The 23,898-nt window shown below is 40.6% G+C and overlaps 1 protein-coding gene across 6 annotated transcripts in view; it reads right to left on the reverse strand.

Annotated features, from left to right (window-relative positions):
* HIVEP1 (HIVEP zinc finger 1) overlaps positions 1-23,898 on the reverse strand; it is a 116,714-nt gene that overhangs the window by 46,424 nt on the left and 46,392 nt on the right. For 5 of the 6 annotated variants that reach the window (XR_016464973.1, XM_090136937.1, XM_031589365.2 and 2 more), the window contains one exon: positions 7,588-7,641. Coding sequence is in view for 5 of the 6 variants with exons in the window: in XM_090136937.1 (XP_089993063.1) it covers positions 7,588-7,641 (54 nt within the window). In the remaining variant the exon portion in view is untranslated. Of the gene's footprint in view, positions 1-7,587; positions 7,642-21,405; positions 21,550-23,898 lie in introns of those variants that run through there. The other variant, XM_090136938.1, reaches the window with a different exon arrangement.

The raw sequence follows: 23,898 nt of genomic DNA on the forward strand, positions 1-23,898 counted from the left end.
TAATTTAACAATATACTGTACCTACACTGGATCAACCTCTTCCCATTTACTATCAGGAAGATTCTCTTTTGACAATTGTTTTTGAATAATAATTTCTATAATGCCCCTTTGAAAATGATACTTGCAGGATGGAATTTCTCTTGCTGAAATGTCACTCAAGGGATGTGCTACATTTGTGAAGAAGAGTCAAAATACTATTACTTCAACATCATATTAACATTTTAATTCCCAGTAGCTTCAAAGGATGAACAGTTCAGTTTAAAACAGTAAGTCTGTTTGTCTGTCTGTCAAAACAATACCAGTTCTTGCTGCATCTAGCACCAGCAGTGGACTTAACTGTGTAGATTTCAGCTGCTAGTAGTCTAAACTAAAAGTACTAACAGAACAAAGAATGAGAAATAACAGATAGACATTGACTCACAACCCAGGAGGATTACAGAAGCCAGCAAACTCGCTGGCTTAAGCTCATATTCTCATAATGTTTCTTAGCGTAAAGAATATGTAGACATCTCCATTTTTATCAGTTTTCCTGCACACAGGCACCATGGGGACATTAAAATGTATTTAACTATTGAACACAGAGAGAAATGGGGATAAATGATATCAGAGACTATTTCTGCTCCCACAGAAGTCAGCAGTTTTCTCACTGTCCTTCCTGGGCACAAAACCATGCACTGAATGTGCCTGAAAGAACCTTTGAAGCCGTCCTTGTTACTATTAGCAGAATACAATATTCCCTTAATTTGCAACCATCAGAGATTTTAGGAATGGTGGGACTTCATGAAAATGTGAGATCTTGTATGACATGAGTTACAGACATCAAGAGTTCCCACATTAAGCCAATCACTACTGTCTGAGCTGCTGTAAATATTTGAGGAAGATAATTCAGTCTTGATTTAAAGCTTTACAGTTCAACGTACACAAAACAATTTAAATAAATTACCTCTCAGACACATGTATTGACATATTTTAATGGGGATATAAACACTATGAAATCAGTCATCAAGTAAATGCACAACTGAATTGCATGAAATAGCATTGTTAGCTGTCATCTTGAATCTGGAAAGTAGAAGGTAGGTATGTAGGTAGCTCTAGTGTGCATCAACAGAAAAATAAAAAGGCCACCTAATCCTCTCACCAGCATTAAGTAGCAAACAGGACAGTGCTGTAACCTGCAACTTCTGAAGATTATGTACTTCCATTTAGAGTAACGACATTTCTAGCCTGTGTGGCTGTTGAAGATAACGACAGAAAGATGAAAAGAATCAAATATAACTTTGGATGTCAGTTATATTTCTTGTCCAAAATGTAAGGCTCAGTTTCATACAAATACAAAATGGAAAGAAAATATCTGGGGCTAATCTGGGAAACATCTGGGGAGGATGAAACCACTCTAAGACACTAAATCAAAATGCTTGTTTACTGCCCCATTTCCAGATCTTTTTTTTTTTTTTTTTCAACCTATCCCCTTTTTATTCCATTCCTGGTCTACTATTTAGATATGGAGGTTGGCAGCTCTGCCTGAAATGGGGGGGTTAGAGCTTGATGATCTTCGAGGTCCCTTCCAACCCAAGCCACTCTATGATTCTATCATTTCCCACTTCCCCTGAATACTGGGATGAAAGAATACAACCCTGACCACAGCTGACAAACTGTGAGGCAGGGTACATCACTAGCATGCAGTGTTCCCACCTGCTTTTTGGCATGGAGTGCGGCAGTGGCAGGAAGCAGGATAAGGAGTGCCTGCAGGGATGGGAGAGGAGGGAAGGGACCTGGCTGCTCCTTTGAGGCCAGATGGTAGGCCTATAAGAGTCAGCTGTAAGCTGGGACATGGCTACATAAAAAAGGCACTCAATCTTAAGATGTATGCAGCATTTTGATTAACTAGAGAGAATGCTGGTATATTTTTTTAATCCTGTATTTGAAACTCCCCTTATAATTTTGTCAGTAACACACGCATTTAACAAGAGGGATAAGGAAGGCTTTTGAACGACTCAGAACGTACAAAAATATGACTACAGTCCATCTGCAGCAGAACCTACATTGCTGAACTAATGTCTCCTGCTTCCATTTACAATGCCAAACTTTCTCCCATAAATCTCAGTGCAGTGCAATTTACTAGAAAAAAAAAAACAACATTCTAGTTAAAAAAAAAAATAGCAGATGGGCAAACAAGGTAAAGGGCATTTGATTTCAGTTGCCTCTCCTCCATGCCAATATGCTACTTTGAAGGGGCTGTAAGTGTGGGAGGGGAACATATGTGCAAGTAGATTGTGCATCTCAGAGAATGCTTGCTGCTGCTAAGGAATCTTTCTTTATCCTTTCCTTCCACAGTAGTTCAAATGTACATTTGCACCATGAGTGGTTTCACACTCTAAGTGTGGTCATAAGCCAATAACTGGTGAATTTCATAATCCTGTAAGCTACTACTGACTAAAGAACTGCTACACCAAATGCCAAGTCAGCCTGTTAAGGCTTGAGACTGACTAACACCTATAAAAAGAGTGGACAGAGGCTTCAGGTAGCTTCAAGACAGAAGCTGGAAGTACGGGGTTTTCTGGTTTCCCCCCCCCCCCCCCCCAACATCACCACAGAAATGGCTTGGATTTTGCTGGAGTCCAAACTATGGCTTTGGATGGTTTTATCTAGATAGTTTCTCAGCAAATATAGGTAAGACCCTGCTGCCATTTACACAAGCACTGATCAAAATTAAGCAAAACTCTTGATCTGTCAAGAATGTTTCTATGTCTAAGGATGCAAGTGAAGAGGGTACTACTAACATTGAAGCATGAGGCCCCAAAAAGAGAGCTGATTTGGGTAAAATTCCAATACAACCTTACGAAGAAAGCTGTGGTGACTCTGGAAGGGAACACTATCATCAAGACAGATCTGTCACAACAGTTCGAACTTCTGAATGTGGCAAGGACAACTTCCTAGACCAAGCAGTGAGTAGCAATGCCAAGTATCTGAAAGGGAGGATTCAATGAGAATATACAGCATTGTGTTCAAATTACACTATGAAGCATCTCCAGCAGAAGTAAAAAAAAAAAACTGGAGAAGTTCTCTGAGAAATCAAGTGTGAAAGTAGAGAAATGTGGCTGATTGCTGGTAAAACAGATTGAAAACTACCTTTTCCTTGAAGCTAGACAGAGACATACCTACCAGTACTGGGAAGAGATCAGGAGAGGAGTCTGGCAGACGTCTGCGTGCCATTAGAGGGACTGGAAGTCTGAATCCAGGATGGATTTGTTACACTGCACACAGCTTGCAGTGAGAGTTAATAAACTGTTTACAACTTCATCTGTTGAAGAAACTGGTACTTGAAGTCTACTCACGTCAGAAGAAAGTAAAAAACATGAGTAGAGATTCAAACAAGAACAACAGCTTATCTAAAGGGATGAATTTATACCTGACAAACAACCATGACAGCCTGCAAGTCTAAATTGCAATGAAGCCGAAGAACACACAGACATTCCCAGATCATCCCATATCACCTCTGCCCTTACGCACTGTAAGATACAGCCATCACCACAATGGAGAAGCAGAGTAAGTACACCTATGTTCCCTGTGACACAGCCATTTATCATTGATTCTTTCTTTCAGCAATGCAGCAAGTAGCTATCCAAAATAATACAGCTTAGTCCGGAATCATATTCTTAAAGAGGCAGAGAGCTTGTGGGATCAGTGGGTTTTGTGGAGTATATGCTAGGCTACATCAACTCTGTTGAGTGTCTGTACAGGATCTGCAACCCCTCTTCATGGCAAATCTTGGTGTAGCTGGAGTTTGTCACCAACTTTAGTCCCCTGAAAAGTTTCAGAAGCAGAATGAGAGATTCAGCAGCCTTAGCATCGCTGGTGCCAAGTATCAAGATAACTAGGTTAAGTGCCACTAGCCCTACATTAAAATCCTATGACAGTGCTTGTGGAACTGATGCCCCTAGGATGCAGCCTGTTGTGATAAGCAGAGAACTGCTGCAATGGATAAAGAAGAAAACAAATGCTTACAGTGCTTCATAAAGACCTTCAGTGGCTGAACTGGTTCAGAGGATGACCAAAACAGAAGCCTCTGTGGTAACCACAAGGATGTGAGAGGACTTGACTTTATCAGTCCGGAAGGGAGAAGACAAAGAGACCTTCTTGGGATGGATTTCTTAGGAGGAGGCCAGTAGTAGATCAAAGCCAAAGCAGATTCAGCTAACTGCTTTCCAGACCGTGATACCCAAATGGGTATCATCAGAGAAAGCTTTCATTGCCTTCACAAGGAGAAAGTTTTGGTTTTCCAAGACCACATCCCTTCCAGGTATTAAAGGACAACACACAGACCACTCACGGGAAACAAGACTTTCTCTGCCATGTCAACAACAATCACAGTTGAAGAGATGCTGAGGTTCTCCTACTAAAAATTCACACTGGCAACTGAGCAATTACGAGAAGATGAAATGATGAAAGAATTATCCACCTTACACAATTGATGAGCAGGAAAAGAGGGTGGTCCCTAAAGAATACATTTCTGATATCAACTTGCAGGTCACTTATCTGCAACCTGAATGTCTTTGTGGACTATCACTCAAAATATATGTGTATCTTCCAGTTGCAAATTCATACTATCTGAATTCTGCTAAATTCAACACTACATCTGTTTCTTTACTGCCTTTGTGTTTAATAGAGATCTATTTCAATTTGCACTTAATTGGATTATTACAGCTAATGGCAAAATGCATTAAATACATATCTTTTTGTAGTCAATTAAATTCATCTTAAATCCCACACATGTATAAAGTTATGACTGATCAGTGTACAATACCAGTCAGCAGAAAACCCAGTATGATTGAACTTATGAAGAATTCCTCCCCACAAACATGCTACACCTCTAACAGCTCCAGTACTGACAGGACAGTATTTAATTTGCTATAAAAATATACAACCACTCTTAAGGTGAATCTGTATACACTGCATTGTGATTAAAATACCTTATGTGAGCGTGTTCACATTTTGTTTACTTGTTTACCTCAAAATATACTTTCCTTTTTCTCAGTGGCCTTCAAACAAATCATTTAATTTACTTCATATTACAAACAATAAAAAATAAAAATCTATTTAGACACTTAAGAAAGTGATGAAAATGGCAGAGGACAATTCTCAGTTGAAAAGAGAAGGTACAAAGTCACCGTATTATCCCAGTCATTTCTGTATCAATTTTATACATAATTTTTTTTCAACAACTAGTCATACAAATTTAAATTAGGAGACAAAAATTAAGCCATAATCTTTCTGCCTCCTGAGCCCATGAAAGGCTTGTGCCATCATCATGCAAATCTTTGCAACCCAATCCCTGTCAGAGCACAGTGGAGGTTGCTTCCTTTGTGTGGGATCACAAAGATTGTACTGGTGCACAGCTGAGAAGAAAATCCTGAAAATAGAGGTCAGTTCATCTTCAGCTTGAACGAGTCTACCCAAAAATAAATAAATAAATCCGGAGAAATATTACTTCTTTAGGATCAACATCAACAAGAGCAGACAGTAATACTTTACACACTGAGCTTTTATGTTTGGATGACAATGCTGCTTTCCTATGATACGCTAAACAAAAATACATCACAAGTCTATTCAGTTGAAGGCCTAGCTTGTTGGAAAGTCTCTGTAAATGTTTAGAAGGCTTCTTTTATCCCCCACCCACACATTTTTTTCTCCTTCACCTTTTACAAAGGCATAAAGCAACATCATAGTCTTAGTACCCATTCAAGACAGCCTGTATCAAATCTTCTTTCGAAAAATTAACTCAAACGTGAGTCTGAAGAGAACAAAGCTGAGTGGGATATGGACAAGGCTTATGAAATCACAAAAGCAGCTGGTAAGGTGAAAGCTGAACTCTTATTTAATAAAGCAGACAATGCTTGGACCAAAGGACACCTATTAAAACTAGTAGGAAGTTGGGAGAAAAAAAAGATATAATAATGTACTTTCTTAATGTGATTGGTAGTGAACTTCTGCAATTCATTGCCAGAGAATGCTGAAGGCAAACAGCACTGAAAGAAAAGGATTCATGGTAACAGGTCCTAAAAGGGATGAGGCAGAGATCCCAAGGACAGCCTAAGGGAAACAAGTTGCAGAAAGTGGCCAAGCTGAGGCACTGTCCTCAATCTGCATGTTCTATTGCCTATGCTGTAAGCAGAATGATGGGTCAGATGGGCCCTACTGGGATCCAACAGGTTATTTCTTTTGTTCTGTAATGTTCAGCAAGTTTTTAAATTCACCGTTTGAAAAGGTAAAATGCTTTGAGTCCAGGAGTGAATATCAACAATTTACAGTGCTATTCACAGATGTGTCAGAGGTCAAAAGGACAGGTCACTAACATGAGTGCAATGAGTATCTACCCAGAGCAAGACAAACCAGTGAAGTGTGGTACTGACAGAGGAAAGTACAGCATGCTGGACCCACCAGGCTTAGAAAGGTGAGGCTGTTGCTTCATGACACCAGGTCCGATCACCAGAGAAGCTGAAAATGTATTCCCAGTAGGCACAAACACAAAGAACACACATATGCACCATGTTCATACACATACACAGAGTCACAGAATGGCCAGGGTTGGAAGGGACCTCAAGGATCATGAATCTCCAACCCCCCTGCCACAGGCAGGGCCACCAACCTCCCCATTTAAATACTAGACCACGTTGCCTAGGGCCCCATCCAATCTGGCCTTGACACACAGATCTGAGCCCCCGAGTTGCTTTCCTGCATCCTCTCATGTGTCCCCTTTCAAGTACTACACCTTTAGTCCAAAAGGTGACCCGCTGAGCTACTCCCTATGGCTCGTGGTGATGGGTTTCACATCTGGATGCTGGGGCTGTGGCTCTGCTGCAACGGCCCTGGGAGGGTACTGGACAGAGTCTACTTTCTTCAAGTCTTTCACTGGAGTTCTCACCTACCCTCATACCCCTGTGCTCCTCTGGGCTCGTGGAGAAAAGTCTTCCATGGCTCTGCCCAGGGGAGCCTAGCCAGGGATTATTTGGTCTCCCCCTCCCCATGCTGCTTCTCTGCACTCCTCTGTGGGTGCACAGATGAGCTTTATCACATAAAACCTAACAGGTACTCCTGCAGTCAGCCAGCCTTGAAATACAATGACTTTTCACCAGCTTTCTAAGCCCTAACATACAAGTTTAATCTGTCACAGGTCAACTGTTTCTTAAAATAGCCTATGAGGATCAATCTCCATTCAGCATCTGCTAGAAATCATCACATATTGCTTGTCATAAACCAGATATGGTTATTAACGATTAGGTAAATCATATTATGAACCAAACTGTTAGTACAAGGCTTTAGTCAATAAACTATGCAGTTTCCAGTGCTGTAACTTCAGCAGCCTTATCAAGGTCAATACAGCTACTCAAGTGGTTAGAACAAAGCTTTTGTGTCTCCACAAAATTGGGGTGTTACAGATCACAGCACCTGATCTGCAATACACATACCCTGGGCTTCATCCAATGCCCACAGCCCAGTGGAGCCCAGTTTCACTGATGCAGGAAAGCTTTACATCATCCTGTAGAATCACAATGTGCTTTTTCTATTTCATTTTGATTTGTTTATTACCTCTTTGTTGGTCTTCTTTTCCATTAAGTTGTTTTTGTGCTTCTTCAATTTTGTCTGCAAGAGAAAGAAGTAATTATTAAAATATATTAGAAAAGAAGCAAGTTTTGAGAAAGTCATTTACCAAAGTCTGTCTCAAACTAGCTGTTTATATTTAGGAATAACACCATTCACACGTAAATATGCAGTACATTATGAGTAATACTGTCATATAAAATTTCATCATGTTTTACCAGCACGGCTATTGACATGTTAAATTACACGGAACTGCAGAGAGAAAAGCAATGGCATCAGATCTGCAGTCAACAGCTAATCCCTCTGTAGTTCCATGCCATCTGTAAGAATTTATGCAGTCAGGGGACTCTTCGGAATAGGTATTATCATGCATTACAGAGTATTTTAATATGCACACGGAGTATTTTAATACGATCTTGAAAAATGCTGTTAGAACAAGACAATGCAGCATTAAGCATGGTGATCTAAACAGCAAATGGGATTTGATACACGGAGTGGCCACATGGGAGTGGTGGGGGGATGAGCAGCAGCCCAGCACTCATTCCTCTGCAAAACCACCCATCGTTCATGCACACGCAGCAGGAGCAGAAAGCAGCCTCGAGCCTTTATGCTCACTGTTCTTAGCAAAACGCCTGCTGCCCCCAAATTCATCAGTGCAGGAGAAGGAATTGCGTTCCGGCTGCTGCCGCACAGCAGATCCTGCTGGGAGGAGCAGCTTCCTACTGTGTATGCCTGTGCTTGCGCGTGCAGAGGAAGAAGCAAGGAAAAGTGCAGCTGGAATGAGCAAAAAATTTAAGATCCAGTTCTTTTTGGTAGCACACTGCCCTCTGAGAAGCATCAGGAAAAAGAGCTCATGTTGGTAAGGACGAGGAGCAGCAGCACTATGGTGAGACAGACCAGCTTGCTGAGCTTGGAACGTGGCTTTCACGCATCACTGATATCTCCCAAAATGCCTGTGAAATATTTTTTTTGGGGGGGCTACAGTTTTTATGAAATGAAATGGAAAGAACAGAAGAGAACTGCAATCATCCTAAACTTCTCTGACAGTACTGCTCCAGTTCAGGAGACACTGGGCTTCTCGGCTGCCATAACGAGGAGGATCAGGATGGCTCCACACTGGCCTCTCTACTCTTCACCAGTGGGAGGGCTGTTATTTGATCTGTCCATTTACTCACCATTCCTATGTAATGCAAGGTTACAACCCTTTCTTCCACAGGCTTGAAATAAGTGGTTTTAAATGACTTCTCCAATATTTATGAGCTGAACCACTAAAGGAAGTTGGAACCACTTGTTTTCAGTTAAGGCCCCAAATTGTTTTCCCATTATATTATAAGCAGAACTAAAAAAAAAAATGTAACTAAATCAAACCCTTCTCAGAGGTTTTAAGACTGAGTTCAACACGCTTCAGTTCCATGTTTCTGCCTTTTAAATCTAGCCCCAGGTTCTTTTTCTCACTGAAGCTCAAAAACTTCTCTCCTTTATACAGAGAATGCAACAAACTGACCCACACAAATGGCTGCAGGGCAGACTCCCACAGCTACGAGTGAGCTGAGCTGCTGATAAGAAAGAATACCACCTCAGTTTTAAAAGCCAAACTCCTTCCAGGGCTAGCAATATGTATGTACATACTTAAAGCACAGCTTCTCCTATACATAGCTTCTTCTAAACCTATATACTGGCCACTGAACACAGACACAACTCAAAAAGAAAACCACCTTCTACTAGCTCATTATTAACCTGGTTACACAGATATGCTTTAACCAACGAAGACTTGATATTTAAGGGCTTCCTGGATTAAAGAACAGCTGAAATACTGTATGAATCTATAATTTCATCATTTTATGTAGGCTGCTTCAAAAGTAATGCCTCCTATTCATTTCCATGGGAACTACAACAGATACAAAGAGCACAACAGCACTATTTGATAGAGCAAATTCTCTGCTACAAAACAATAGTTTTCAGGATAGTCACCAGCATGAGCTATGCATTTTCAGCAGTGATGAACAAGAGCTGCATACCATGTTCTGGTATCTGAACCAGTGGAGATGACCCACTGCCACCACTGCTGAAACACACCACCCACTGCCTCCCATTGCTCACATCTACTGTTTGGTCTCCATAACATTCACCAAGCACTGACAAAACAAACAAAGCATCTTTTACATATGTATGTCGCTAACGCTTTATCAAAAAAAAACAAAACAAAATGTGCAGACTGGTTATCAAACTCATTTCCCCTGTTTAGAAACATACCTAATGCACTAGGGAATGCCTAGCTCTTGAGAAGACGTAAAAGATTTGTCACAAAAATGTATATGCAGCTACAAAGACAAATGCAATTTCATTATTAAAAGTATTATCAGCATAGCTCACATAAATGGTACCATAAATCCACGTGTTTAAATTCATAATCATTCTATTTTATACAGATAAAATTATTTACGTATTTTGGAAGCCTGCTACATTAGATTGCCAGAAAGATAAAGTACTTTGAACTCCCAAACTGAATTATCTCTGATTTCAAAAAAGATGAAAAGAAGAGTTTGTATCAGAAACTGCCGATTGCTTCTCTGTCAGATTGATTCCAAACAAAGAACCACAGATAACCAAAACAATAACTAGGTAAGCACATACTCTGTATCTAGCCAAAAAGTCTCCTATACTTTGTGCTTTCCTCAATGAGTAACATCTATTGCATAGATGTTTTCCTACCTGTAGAAGCATCTTTGTGCAGCCACTACCTGCAAACAGCACTACATCCTTGGCAGCCATCTGATAAGGGTCACGACCTTTCTTACCAAGGCACTGAGGCATGTTTCACAACCCAGCTCTAGATTTACGTTGACAACCCACTGCATTTTACAGCTCCAGACGCCATACTGGTGGCCGTCTCCCTCAATGTGTGAAGGTTTAAGCTGAAAGAAGAACTAACTTACCCTGAAACACCACAGAACTGGAAGAAAAGCACACAAGTGAGTGAGCCACTCAATGAAGTTAAATGAACTTCATTTGGTTTTTGCTAGGACAACAGAAAATAATACAACTAATGGAAATTCTTGCTATGCTGCAGTTGCAGGTACCTCTTTATTGCCCATACAATGACAGAACATCCCAGGTGTGAGGCTAGGCTGGACGGGGCCCTGGGCAGCATCATCTGGTGGGTGGCAACCCTGCCCACAGCGGGGGGCTGGAACTGGGTGATCTCTAAGGTCCCTTCCAATCCAAACTATTCTGTGATCCTATGAACAGTGCCTCGATGGACTGGGGTCTTGTAAGATACATTCTAGTGCTGCCAGTAGATGTTCTGCTGGAGTGGTGCACATCTAAAGCAAATGATGAGCGAGAGACACACAAACTCTTATTTAAGGGAGAGGACACTTCTCATGAAGTGCTCACTAGAGAGGAATGATAATGAAGTCATTGTGCATTCGTGATGTGAAGAGACCGAAGATGCCACATCACATAACAATCATGGAGTCAGCTGTTGATTATCAGAGACAGGTGCATACCACAAAATAGTAAACTGTAGGTAACACAGCATAATAGCAATATATATAAAATACAACGACACGACATGAGTACAAAGAGGAGAAAAGAAAAGCCAGTGAGTGCCTATGAGATGTAGCAATTCCCGATTAAGCCTGGCATAGCTGCAGGTGCCCACAAACTGCAGCACTGCACCAACACCTGCACCCACTCCAGCTGTCTGTCTGTCTGTCCTGGCTGCATTCAGCCCATTCCCCTACAGCAAGACAGATCAAGTATCTGCACCAACAGTGCTATATTGCAGTCCAGTTGCCTGAGCTATGAATGCAACCTGCTCAGGACCATCAGTGTCACTGCCATCACGCTCCATCCAAACAAGAAGACTTGTAGTTCTCTTACAGCATTTGCAGCAAAGGAATGGCTTTTCTTTCTCCAGTTTTAAAGGCCTTCATGCTACTGCCCAACACATCCACCAGCAGATGTCCACTGCATAGAATACACAGTTAATTCCTTGGGGTTTTAAATACGTAATGCAACCATGCTTTCTAGGAATGTGAGCATGGAGGCTTACACACAGAAAAAGATGGTTGCTGATTTATATGTCTCCTGCTATAGAAAATCCCTAAGAGGATACCAATAGAGTGAGAGTGAGCTACAGAGGTAGGGCTGTGATGGACGAAAAATAAAAGCAAAAATGAATGAAAACTTTCACCAGCTTTATGTTCTCTATTTCCAGTATTCACTGAGGACATAACCACATGGATTTAAATACATCACAAACAGAATATAGTCTAAAAAGACTTTCAGATTTTTTCAAGACATCAACACCAACAAACAGAAAAGTCATTACACGTGTTAAAATTTTCATTTCACACATGAAAAATTGTGGAGGCACTGTGGTCAACGAAGAAAAATAAATAAAGGTTTGATAAATAAAGGTTTAGGAATTTCAGCAAGTAAAGCAAAACTACTGAAAAGCGTGAGGTTTGCAGAATACGAAACCAGTAACTTCTGTCAACAATTTAAGATGAAGCAAGTGCAATCTTTCATTTGTGGGTCTGATTATGGCTTTGGGTTTGTTGTTTTTAAACAAACTAACAAAGGAAACAATCCTACTTTTAAGCCACCAGGACATTTTACTAGGGAGTAGGAGGTGGTAAATATTCACTGGCATTCACATATAACCTACTTCTCTATGGATAACTGGAGAATTAGCAGTTAATACGGGGCAAATATGTACCAGAACTTAAAAATAAAAAAATCCTTTTTTGCCCAAAAGGTTGGGTTTTTATAATCAAATATTTAACCAAAACAGCTGGAAGGAAAATGTCAGCTTTTTTTTTTTTTCCCTTCAGTTAAAGGCAAGAAGAACTCTCAGACCTTACGCCTGAGTCATCCTAAAAATACCTCCTGCAAAACAACTTCAGATGACAAGTGCTTCGTGCGGCTTTCTAAAGAAAACCCACTCTCTCTTACCTTTCTCCATCAGATGACATTTGAAACATAATTTTAAAAAACGCTTTGCGTGTTTTTCAGTGGACACAATGGAAGATATAAATCCAGTTTTTCTCTGTTGGATCACTGGGAGAGAAGAAAACTGCTAAGACCAAATATTCTTCTGTTGAAGTGCATGAATGTAATCATGCTACGTGCATGTATTGCTGAAATCAGAATGTTAAGTGGGATTTTTGTGGTTTTTAGCAGGGGGAGACACAGCTTGAGAACAGTAAGTGACGTGAGGTTGAGACGCTGTGCAGAAATCTGCATCTTCTGATTATCGAAACTCATCAGACTAAAACCACTACGTCAGTGCTCTGTATTTGACTGTGTAAGAATTGCTTCTATAAGCATTAAGAATACTACCAGGTTAAAAAAAAATAAATTACAATAAAATAAAATACCCAGCTCTGCATGAACCACGCATACTGGCGCTGATAACAGCTCAGACTTTCCATGGAGTGACCATAGCCCATCTCCACACTCACGTGGAGCAACTCTCCACCTCTCCCAAAGAAAACCCTTGTGCTTCAGGAGTTTGCGTCCTAAAGCTCACCCAGGGATGCAGGAGTTGATGGCTGGACTGAGCTTGGATTGTTGCCCCGGGTGATGATTTCACTCCACTCCAGCAGGCCACAGCAGGATGCAGGGGATACCCATGAGCTCTTCCCTCAGCACTGCAGGCATCATTCAGTCCAAATGTTAAGTACATGAATCCTAACTGAGATCAATCCTAAGACTTCCCTGCAGCTAATTGAAAAAAAAAAAAAAAGGAAAAAAAAAAAAAAAGAACAAAGGAAGCGTACGAAAGCAAACACAATAGCAGGCTATGATGGTAGGATGAAGGATGGAGAAAAAAGACAGAGAAAAGAGAAGCCTTCTGGTTTTCCTTCAACTCAGAGGTGCCTGCCAACACCAAAGAAGCCTGCCCTTCACTGAGGGTGAGAAGGAGAGGTGGCAGCAGTGGTGCTGGTGCAGGATGAGCTCATCCCTGAGCAAGCAAAGGTGGGAGACCTGGCAGAACACTATGCCAGTTGTGCCAAAGACTTCTTTGATGGCCCTAAATTCCCACCGTCGCCTTTCTGCTGCAAAATTAAATCCTGCAAAGTTGGCAAACAGCAGCAAAAAGACATTTTGCAAAGCCTATATGACATTCAAATTTAAATCTGCTTCTAATTAAAAACTATTCTTCTGTCCCGAAACGTTTCACTTCCCTCATTTAATGAGGAATGTTCAAGATTAAAAGGGAAAGATCAGATGAAGCAAAAGCAGTCTCTAAATCTTCTCTTTAATTTTACAGTGTGGGAACCTGACATCTTCTGGCGCTTTCTTTGGTTTCTCCTTTCCACTTTGGGGGCTCGGAGAGTCAAAGCCCAGGGCTCAGTAGGTTACCAAACACTGGTATGAGCCTGACAGCTGCTAGCAGGGCTGATCCCAGCCCACCATACATGCAAGGTGAAACAGATTAAATCTCCGTTTGTCAGTCAGCAATAGGTTTGAAGGTTCCTCATGCAGCTGTAAGATACGGGGAAATCGAAAAATCTTCCTAAAAATTAGGAAATGTGAATTTAACACTCTTCGTAATTAGCATGAAGATGCAGGAGCAGTTTTTTGTTTTTTTTTTTTAATACATTTTAAATGAGATTTAAAACATGTTCTTCTAGTCGTGATCATAACCTTGACTGATGACCTATTTTATCAGCTTTTCAGGAAAACTTTATGCATTTTCATTCTAATGTCAACTTTGAATGCTCATCAAGCTCCCTGCCATATATAATTATTTGCATCTAAAAATGAAAAACTGATGACAGATACTTTACGTAACTCCCTTAAAAATAGAATATAAAAATCCCTATTTTTCATATAACAAAAAAAAAAAAGCTTGCTTGCATATTTGAAAACGCAATCTGTACTCTAGACATTAGATTAGTATCAGCAATGTATGGTTATACTGCATATACAATAAAACAGTCAATGCAGAGGTTGTACATAAATTACGTATATAATAGCTCTATCCTTGCCATCACATACATATTACTTAAGCACAGCAATAACTCCTGATGAGACTGACATGCTGTATGTGCATAAATTACATACACACTTAGCTCAGTCTCCATCACAGACGTATGACTGTGGAACCATCAGCTGCTTTGGATACAACTGCTGTTTGTTTTTGTTTGTTTTTTTTTTTTATCATGTAGCGTTTAGACTTATGAAAAGCTGAGCATACAGGGGTTGCAGGGAAGGATTTTTGGATGCCTCCTTCCGGGGCCAGTGCCGGAATACAGGGCACAGTGAGGCACCTATGGGCAGAGGCTGGGTAACCATCTAGCACAAGAACTGACATGCAGGTGAGGCTCTTCGTTGGAATGAGCTCCTGCTCAGCATCTTTCCACGGGCATCTCTTCACCCCTGGAAGCAGCTATGCTTCTGAAGGCCAGTCCCTGCTCCTGTGTTTACTCCCAGGAGAGATATGAGCCTGACACAAGAGATAATTCATTTACACATTGTTTCAAACAAAGCAGGAACACAGGTACTGATTGCATTTACATTTGCATAGCTTCTAATCAACCATCTAGTACAGTAATTACAACATTGCTATGCTGATGTTTAGAGCATTGTCAGCCAGGTTCTACCGGTGTGATTGCTATCACTGCATTTTGCTTAATAATTATTTAAGAGCCTCTTAAAACATTCACTACTCCAGGCTTCATTTTGGCTTTATGATTTTTTCTATACTTACCCCAGTATCGAGTTAAAAGTTAAATTATTAAAGTTGCCCTTAGCTCACTGCCTTCTCTAGGCTGTTGGCACGAGCACCTGCACACCTCCTGTGCTGTCCCAGGGTCCCTTCTCCTTCCTCTACACTGGTCTATTTGCTGTCTTTTGATTTTATGCCCCAAAACTGGAAAGAAAAAATATGTGTTTTTCATTCATTTATTTAAGAACTGACACAGAAATTAAATAACAATACATGGAGTCTAAAAGATTTCTTTAATTTCTATACTGTCTCAAACACAGATTCTATGCCAAGGAGCCAAAGCAGCCACTCCCCAGCCAAACATGGAACAACTTCCATTAATCTTTCTGGTACTCCAAAAGCACTTGTACTTGACTTCAGGTCTGCTGCAGGAAGGCTCACCAAACCCAGCAAGTACCAGAACTGGTTCTGCAAGCAGAGCAACATCAAGAGCCTGTGTTTCATCACTCGAGACAACACGTTGGAGACTTTCTTCAAGTTCTCCGATGAGTCAAACTGCTCTTTAATTTCTCCTTCTATTTCTGGAGTTCCTCAAGCGCAAGGAGTTTATGAGGCAGAAACCATGCAAGCAGACAAACTCAGTATTTAGGAACCTAAAGCACCAGCAATACTATTGAAAACATCTTAATTTTCTTAAGATTGGTATACTTGAACAGTGAACTCTTTATTGAGATCCTAAAATTCTGACTGATGTAAATGGTTGAAATAATCAAATCTTCAGTCGGATGTTAGATACTGAAGTTGTTATAATGATCAGATATTAAGTAAATAAGTGGTATTACTAGCTATGAAAATGACCAAAACACCATTTTGATGAGACTCAAAAAGTAAATAATAAGTACAAAGAAGTCCCCTACAATTAAAGCCCAAAGTCCAGTCCGGTACCTTGCCTCCAGCAGCTGCCAAGAGCTGGAGTCAAGGGAAAAAACAGAGCTGAGCAAGTGGTAAGTCTTGGAATCACTAAGGCTGAAAAAGACCCCCAAGATCATTCAGTCCAACCATCCACCCAGCAACGATATTTTCCCACTAAACCATGCCCCTTACTACAGTATCTAAACATTTCTTGAACACCTCCAGGGACTGTGACTCCACCACCTTCCTGGGCAGCCTGTTCCATTGCCTGATCACTCTTTCAGAGAAGAAATATTTCCTAACATCCAACCTAAACCTCTCTTGGTGCAACTTGAGGCCATTTTCCCTTATCCTACTGCTGTTATCCAAGAGAAGAGGCTGACCCCCACCTCACCACAACCTCCCTTCAGGTAACTGCAGAGAGCAATATGGCCTCTCCTGAGCCTCCTCTTCTCCAGACTGAACAATCCCAGTTCCCTCAGCCACTCCTCGTAAGACTTGTGCTCCAGATCCCTCACAGCTTCATTGCCATTTTTGGAACAATAGCCCTGGACTGTAGAAATGTAGCTGTGGCACAAGCCCCAGAAGCTGTATTTGCATGCAACAGGTCCCACAGATAATTCTTATGCTAATTCTTCCCACTTGTTCTGTGGCAAGGAGCTCCACAGCTAGGTTCCTGCCACAAAGGACTGCCTTTCTGGGCTGGCCTCATCCTGCCACCTCCCACTCCAGAATATCTTTACCTCCAGGGCCTTTGCACAGCTCTGCCACGTCCTGAACCTTCTACCCCTCCACTGCCCATCATCTCTTCTCCAGACCGCAGAGCTGCATGTACTTCATATCCCTTACACAAAGGCCACTCAATAGCCTTTTTCTGCAGTACTATTTTATGTTCTTTGTAGGTGGAAGTGAGGAAGGAGAAGAGAATTAGGAAAAAGATGTCAGAATCAATCCCACTATTCAAGATGAAGGCGCATCACAGATGCATACTGTGACAGATACGTTTTTCCTCTATTTTTCCTCTACAGTTGCCATAAACATTGCTAATGTTTTATTTGCTTTTTGACAGCTACTGAGTATACAGTTGACATCTCCACACAAATATATGACCTAGAGATCTCATGCCTGATTGTTAACTAGCAACTCAATTTAAATGAAAAGTTGGAATTTTTTTTTTCCCCGTGGACATCACTTTGCATTTATCTGCACTGAATTTCATTTGTCATTTTATAATACGGTTGCACAGCAACCTAATTGCATTTTGAAATCCTTTGCATTTCATTTTGCATCTTCATCTTTACTACCATGGCTAAGTGCATCAAATCAGCAACACTGTCACCTCGCTACCGCTGCTCTGCCCCGAATCACTTGGAAGAACTGGAATTGACAGATGCACATTTTTATTAACTGCAAAATGACAGGCAGTGTTTGCCTGCTAAGGAATAGGTATTAACTGCAAAATGTGTAAATATCAGCCACGTGATAAATTTTGTTTTTAGGGGAGAGCTCACTCAATACTCCATCTGCTTTCAAAATCATACTGCACCAAGAGAAGAGTGGCTGGTAGGTCGAGGGAGCTGATCTGACCCCTCCACTCTGCACTGGTGAGACCTCACCTGGAGTACTGCATCCAGATGTGGAGTCCTCAGTACACAAAAATGGTCCAGGGCACAGAACATCTCCCTTATGAGGACACGCTGAGAGAGCTGGGGCTGTTCAGCCTGGAAAAGAGAAGGGTCTGGGGAAATCTGAGAGCCACCTTTCAGTATCTAAAGTAGGGCTGTAAAAAAAGGAAGGGACAGAGTCTCGAGCAGGATACGATAGGACAATTGGGCATAAGAAAAAAACTTTTTACAATAAAGGTGGTGAGGCACTGGAACAGGTTGCCCAGAGAGGTGGTGGAAGCCCCGTTCTTGAAGACATTCAACGTCAGGCTGGACAGGCTCTGAGCAACCTAAAGTAGCTGTAGGTGTCTCCATTTGTTGCAGGGGAGTTGGACTAGATGACCTCTAAATGTCTGCTCCAACTCAAAAGATTCTATGACTCTTACCATTGTCCTTTGTCCCCTCATTCCCAGCCACACAGAACATTCTTCTCACCAGCTCTTACCAGAACCACAGTATCTGCATTAATTGGCCTTATAACTGGGCCCACTCTAGAACAGTCTGAAGTCTTTTCTAGAAGAATGTTCAGTTGTTTCTGCTCCACCTTCTTTTGTGTTTTTTTTCCTGCCTGACCCCTGTACTGATTGGAACACAACATGTCAATAGTTGCTTCTCCAAAAAGTATCTCATTTTTAAATTCCATGCTGTTCAGTAAATCCACTTGGAACACTGCTACACAACCATGTTTATCAAATTTATCTTCAAATTCAATCCCTCTTTAGTAAACTATATACTAAATGAAAATTTAAAGTTTTCCATTATTCAAACTAATGCATCTCATTTTTTGTTAGCTTCTTTTTCCAAGGATTTAACAGGTTACCTGCTGAACCGTGCGAATAAACTCTATCATACGACACTCAGTATGGCATCAGCTGGTCTTACTGCTAAAGAAAACCAAATTACCAAAATCTCACGCTCAAGGTCTTACTCTAGGTCTTCTTCTGTGGACTTTTCAAGTTTATTTTTCTAAAGTAATCCTTTTTTTTCCCCGTCAACCTTTTCTTTAATATCTGAATTAAATGTTACGGGTTGCCGCTTTCTGGAAAAAACAGCGAACAGATACTGGATTGACAGAAAGCAAAATACTTTGAAAAACTGTTGAGGCTACAAGGTGATGTAGGAGCAGGAGCACCCGAAACACAAAAATTAAGCAGAGGCACAACGGAGTGATGTTCTTGTCAGCTGGGAGCTCCAGCCATGAACATGGGATCAGCCATTCAAAGTGGCTTGCAAACATCTCTGACATAAGGAGCACACATTTGCTTCTCTGGGTAAACAGTTAAAATGCAGATGGGAATTCTGAGCATGAAAAAGCGATAGCCTGTTTAGGAATATTGTGTGAGCAGCCTGGGTTTAGGAACACAGACAACAAAGCACCAGGGGCAATATGGAAGTCTGGGCATGGGAATCCCTGCAGACCTGTGAGAAGGATGTGAGGAGCCCACGGTGTCCTGCAGTGCTTTCTGGCAATGCATTTCTAGGGGCAAAACGGCTCCCAGGGGAAAAGTACAACACAGGTAGGAGAAGGATGAGGGAATTAATTGGAGAAAATTAAAATCAGCAGGAAAGTCGTGGGCAGATTGGCTTAAATTGTGCAACTCTACCAGACTCTTCCCAAGCTGCTACTCTGAGAAGAAGGGGGCAATTTAGCAGACAGGCATACATGAAATCAGATGTATCAGGGAGGAGTTCGGTGCGGCCTGATTCAAAGCAGAAAGGAATTAAGAAAGGATTAGATTGTACATTCACCGATACGCTCCCAGCAAACCAGGATGATCTGAAATTACAAGCAATGCTGCAGCTTTTTGTTTCACTACCTTCTAGAGCTTTTAGGAATGAGTTCTAAAGTTACAAAGCCACTAATCACCAATGAAAGCAGAAACTGTACGTTGGTCTTGCAGAGTGCCTGAAACAGATAGCAACAGGTCCTTCAGCACGACCTGGAGTGCCTTTAGAAGGCATTGTTGGTAATACATATTTATACGTGTATAAATGAAAATCCTCTATAGCCTCAATTCTAATCAGCACCAAATCTGAAGGAAAAAAAAAACCCAAAACTTCCAAAAAACCAAAAACCAAAACAAATCAAAAACTGCTTCCTCCGCTTCTCTCCCCAAGAAAAAAAAAGGAAGTAGGCTGAGGAATCTTCTCAGCATTCCTTCTTTGATGATTTCAAAGATATCCCTGAACAACAAACAAGCTCTCAGGGAAAAACATCCTGGAACGCTGACACTGCAAATTTAGTTCATTAGTCTTTTTTGTTTTTTTAGTACAGAAAACTACTTATTACAAGAAACTAGGTTTCACCTAGTAAAGAAAGGAAAAAATGTAGTCATATACATTATAGTCATTTGCATACATGATTAACGTGCTATTTCAAATAGAGATCTCTTTTGAAAAATAAAGCTAAAATTCTACAAAACTACTTGCATTATTTACCTCCTTCACCATTTTAAAAGTCATCCCATACAAAGCACACTTCCTGCTCCCATGCAACAACAAACTACTATGATTTCTTACAAAACAAGAAAAACGTGAACTGAAACAAAAGCTTACTCCTTTCCCAAGCACGCTGCTGAAATTTTCTTTATCTGCTTGCAAGTTTGGAAAGGTAATTAACTCGCTGCTTCTCAGACGCCTACAAACTGATGGCACTCTGCAATCTGAACACCACCCCATGTGTTTTTTCCTTTCTTATTTAGAATTCACGCTCCGTTTTGCGTTGTCTGGTTGAAGATGAGGGGGCGGTGAGGAACGCGTGGCAGAAAGCCATAGCAAGCTGCCGCACACCCAACTCCAAGTCGCATGGGGAAGCGAACAACAAAGCCTGCAGGGAGCTCGCTCCATCAGCCCCATGCCAAAGCGCGCGGCCAGGGATGCAAGTCCTCGAGAGCTTTGTCCTCCAGCAAGAAGATTTTACCCATGCAAACCCTGCGCCACAACAAAGTAGAAAGACTCGCACCCTACTTTGTTAACTCATTTATGGTAAGAATTATTGTTTTTGGAATGATGGCTTCTAAAAAATACGGCGAGTGGGAAGAAGAATTAGAATGTGTCGCTTGACTGGAATAATGAAAATTCAAAAGCAGTACAATGGCCTGGAACTACTTTTTGTGTTTGTTTTTAATATGCCTGCTCAGACATTTCCACGGTTGCACTAAAATTAATCCCTTAAGAAACAGCCTCAAACGCATAATACTATTAAGCTTTTAAATAGCCTTCTTTCCATATATATATATCCCAATCTGTTAATTTCAGGTTTAAATACAAGACATCTTACCTATTTACAGGACCATTTTTTTTTTTTTTAAACAGCTCATAAAATAATTGTCTGCTCAAACTTTTCACATTTCCAATCAGAGGAAGGGCAGTTGAAAGAAAAATTTTGCATTGTAAATAGAAAGAAAAATAACATCGCAAACTTCACATATATGAAGAACAAAAGAGTGAGAGAGGGAGGCCAACCAGACAACACTGTGCTTTTTAAGTTCTCCAAGAAGAATCACACCTGCCAATAAGCAACTGGCTCACCCAAGGCTCCCTGACCTGGAGCTGCTCGTTGATCACAATGGCTCAGGCAACCCCTTCCCTCATCCGGTGGCAGGGCTGGGCCAAATGCACCCCAGGGTATGGTTGTCCCCTTGGGCTGCCAGGGCATGCTGTTTTATCCAAACCTAAGAAGCATTACACCTGGAGAAAGCAAAAAGGTGTTAGGTGAGAGGAAAAAACAGTCCATAGTTGTCAGTTTGCCATTTCTCCCGATGACATGTGGTGATGAAAGACAGAGATGCATCACTTTCCACCGGCGCATGCAGCTGGCCTGGTGGGAGATCTCACTGGAGATGCCTTCTGGCCCTACAGGATGGGTGTTATTCTCCTGGATTTTCTCAACAAACCATTAATGATCACCTGCCAAGGACCTAGTCCTGTTTTCCTAATAATTAGCTGTCTCCGAATAATCTTCTCCCTAATACTTATATCTTCCCCAAATTTGTTCCTATAAGTCCACCACAGATGGCAGTAGGCCAGAGGCTTCTGCTGTCTCTAACACGATATGTAGAGGAGGACCTCGGTTCCTTTTTGTGTTTTCTTAGAACAGCAGGGCAAACACTCTGCTCTGTATTGAAATAGGTGAGAGAAAAGGAGAAAAAACAAAAGCAGGAGAAGAGACAGAAGTACAAAGCTGATAAGTATTGTCTACACAGCAGAAATTGCAATTTTTGCCTCCTCTTAAGAAGATAATAGATTAGCTTACACTTTTATGTCTCTGCTTAGGAAAAGATACAGAAAATAACCACATGATTTCCCTTGGAAATAACCTTTAGACACTATTTTACTGGCAAGCAGTAGTTAACCTGCAGATACACTCTCACAATGGATGCCCTGATGATTTCACACCTTTGGCAGTTCTTCTGTCCAGCTCCTCAATTTCTGTAATTACAATTCATAATCACAAGTCAAACTTAATTGCTTATTACATGACTCAAGATTAAGCAGTTTCATATTTAGACAGGTATTTCACTTCTGGCCTCACACTATAGAATGAATTTTAAGCATCCAATACCTTTCCTCCAAAAATAACCAAACCAAACAATAACAGTACCTCCAAATCAGATCAGTTCATGGTTTGATTGTTTAAATATTATTACTGATAAATAATAGTTCTCATCTGGGTTATCCCATTTAGTGATTGCATCCAACTACATTAAACTCTGTTTTCTTCTTAAGAACCTCCAGAAATTAAGTTTTATTCAAATTAAATACTTAGCAGATATTCATTATGAACTCAAGCCAGAATTCAGTAACAAAATCTGACCTTAACTGCTAATTATCAGCTGGATAAAATTTACACCTTCACACTCCTAAGCAGATAATTTTGAAGATTTTGGTGACAGCAATTTCATTAGCTTACACGTTATGGTAAATGATTGGATATTGTTACTCCAAATGTAGCACAAAAGCAGAGGCAACCCAACTGCATTCATTAAAAAACCTTTAAAAAGCAAGGCTGAAATATGGAAAAATAGATACAATTTTCAAATTATTAACAGAATATACTTCTCAGTATGCAAATAATTTAAGTACCTAACTTAATCCACAATTTAAATACAGTCTATTACATGACACCACAGGAGTCACCTCCTTATAAGACAGCATGAGCAATGCAACCCAACCAGTACATCAGAAGCCTAAATTGTGAATTATAGAAAAATGCTTTTATCTGGAAGGTTGTCTTAAAATTATGCTAAGGGAGTAAAAATAAAAAAAATTAAAAAAAAATGAAAGCACTGAAATAGAGAAGGAAATGAAGATAACGAATCCCTAATCTGTTTCAACTACTCACGTAATTAATTTATAACCTGTTGGTGTATGGCACTGAAAAACTGACCCACTGTTCTTGCCAGCTCTCTGAAAACAGTCATTTAATGCACAAGGTTTGTTGTTGTTTTTGCTTGTTTTTAATAATTTTGGGGCTGTATTAGGAAAAAAACACTGGCAATAATAACAGTAATCCAACTACTGCAGTGCTGTGAGCAAGGCCCACGTTCTATGCTGATTGCCTCATCTTGAAAGGAAAGTACCAGAAACAGAAAAAGTTCAAAGGGCAATAAAATTACTTAGGAGATGGCTGAAGAGTCTGTATGAGAAAAGTCCAAAAGAGCACAGCAGTTTAATTTACAGAGAGGTGGAAAATATTTGACTTAATACAACTATCTAAAATAATAAATGTCTTAGGGAAGGTCAAGCTGAGCACTACTGGAAAAAAAGACCAAATCGAAAACTCATAAATCTTATTTGTAATATCAAGATGTAAGCCTTAGCAGCTGAACTTCCCACAGGCTTTGTTTAACCAATTTATCTCAACTCTCATTTTCCTCCCTGCTATCAGGCAGATATTTATAATATGTGTGTTTTAGATGTAGCTTTCGTACCACAAATGAATTCATTGATCAATTCTGTCTGCTGACATTGAAAAGAAATCCTTTTAAGCACAACAAGGTGTAGGCTCTTGGGCTTTTGTCACACAATACTGAAGGT

This window comes from Phasianus colchicus, chromosome 3 (genome assembly GCF_987193195.1).
Source record: "Phasianus colchicus chromosome 3, bPhaCol1.hap1.1, whole genome shotgun sequence".
NCBI classification, from domain to species: domain Eukaryota; kingdom Metazoa; phylum Chordata; class Aves; order Galliformes; family Phasianidae; genus Phasianus; species Phasianus colchicus.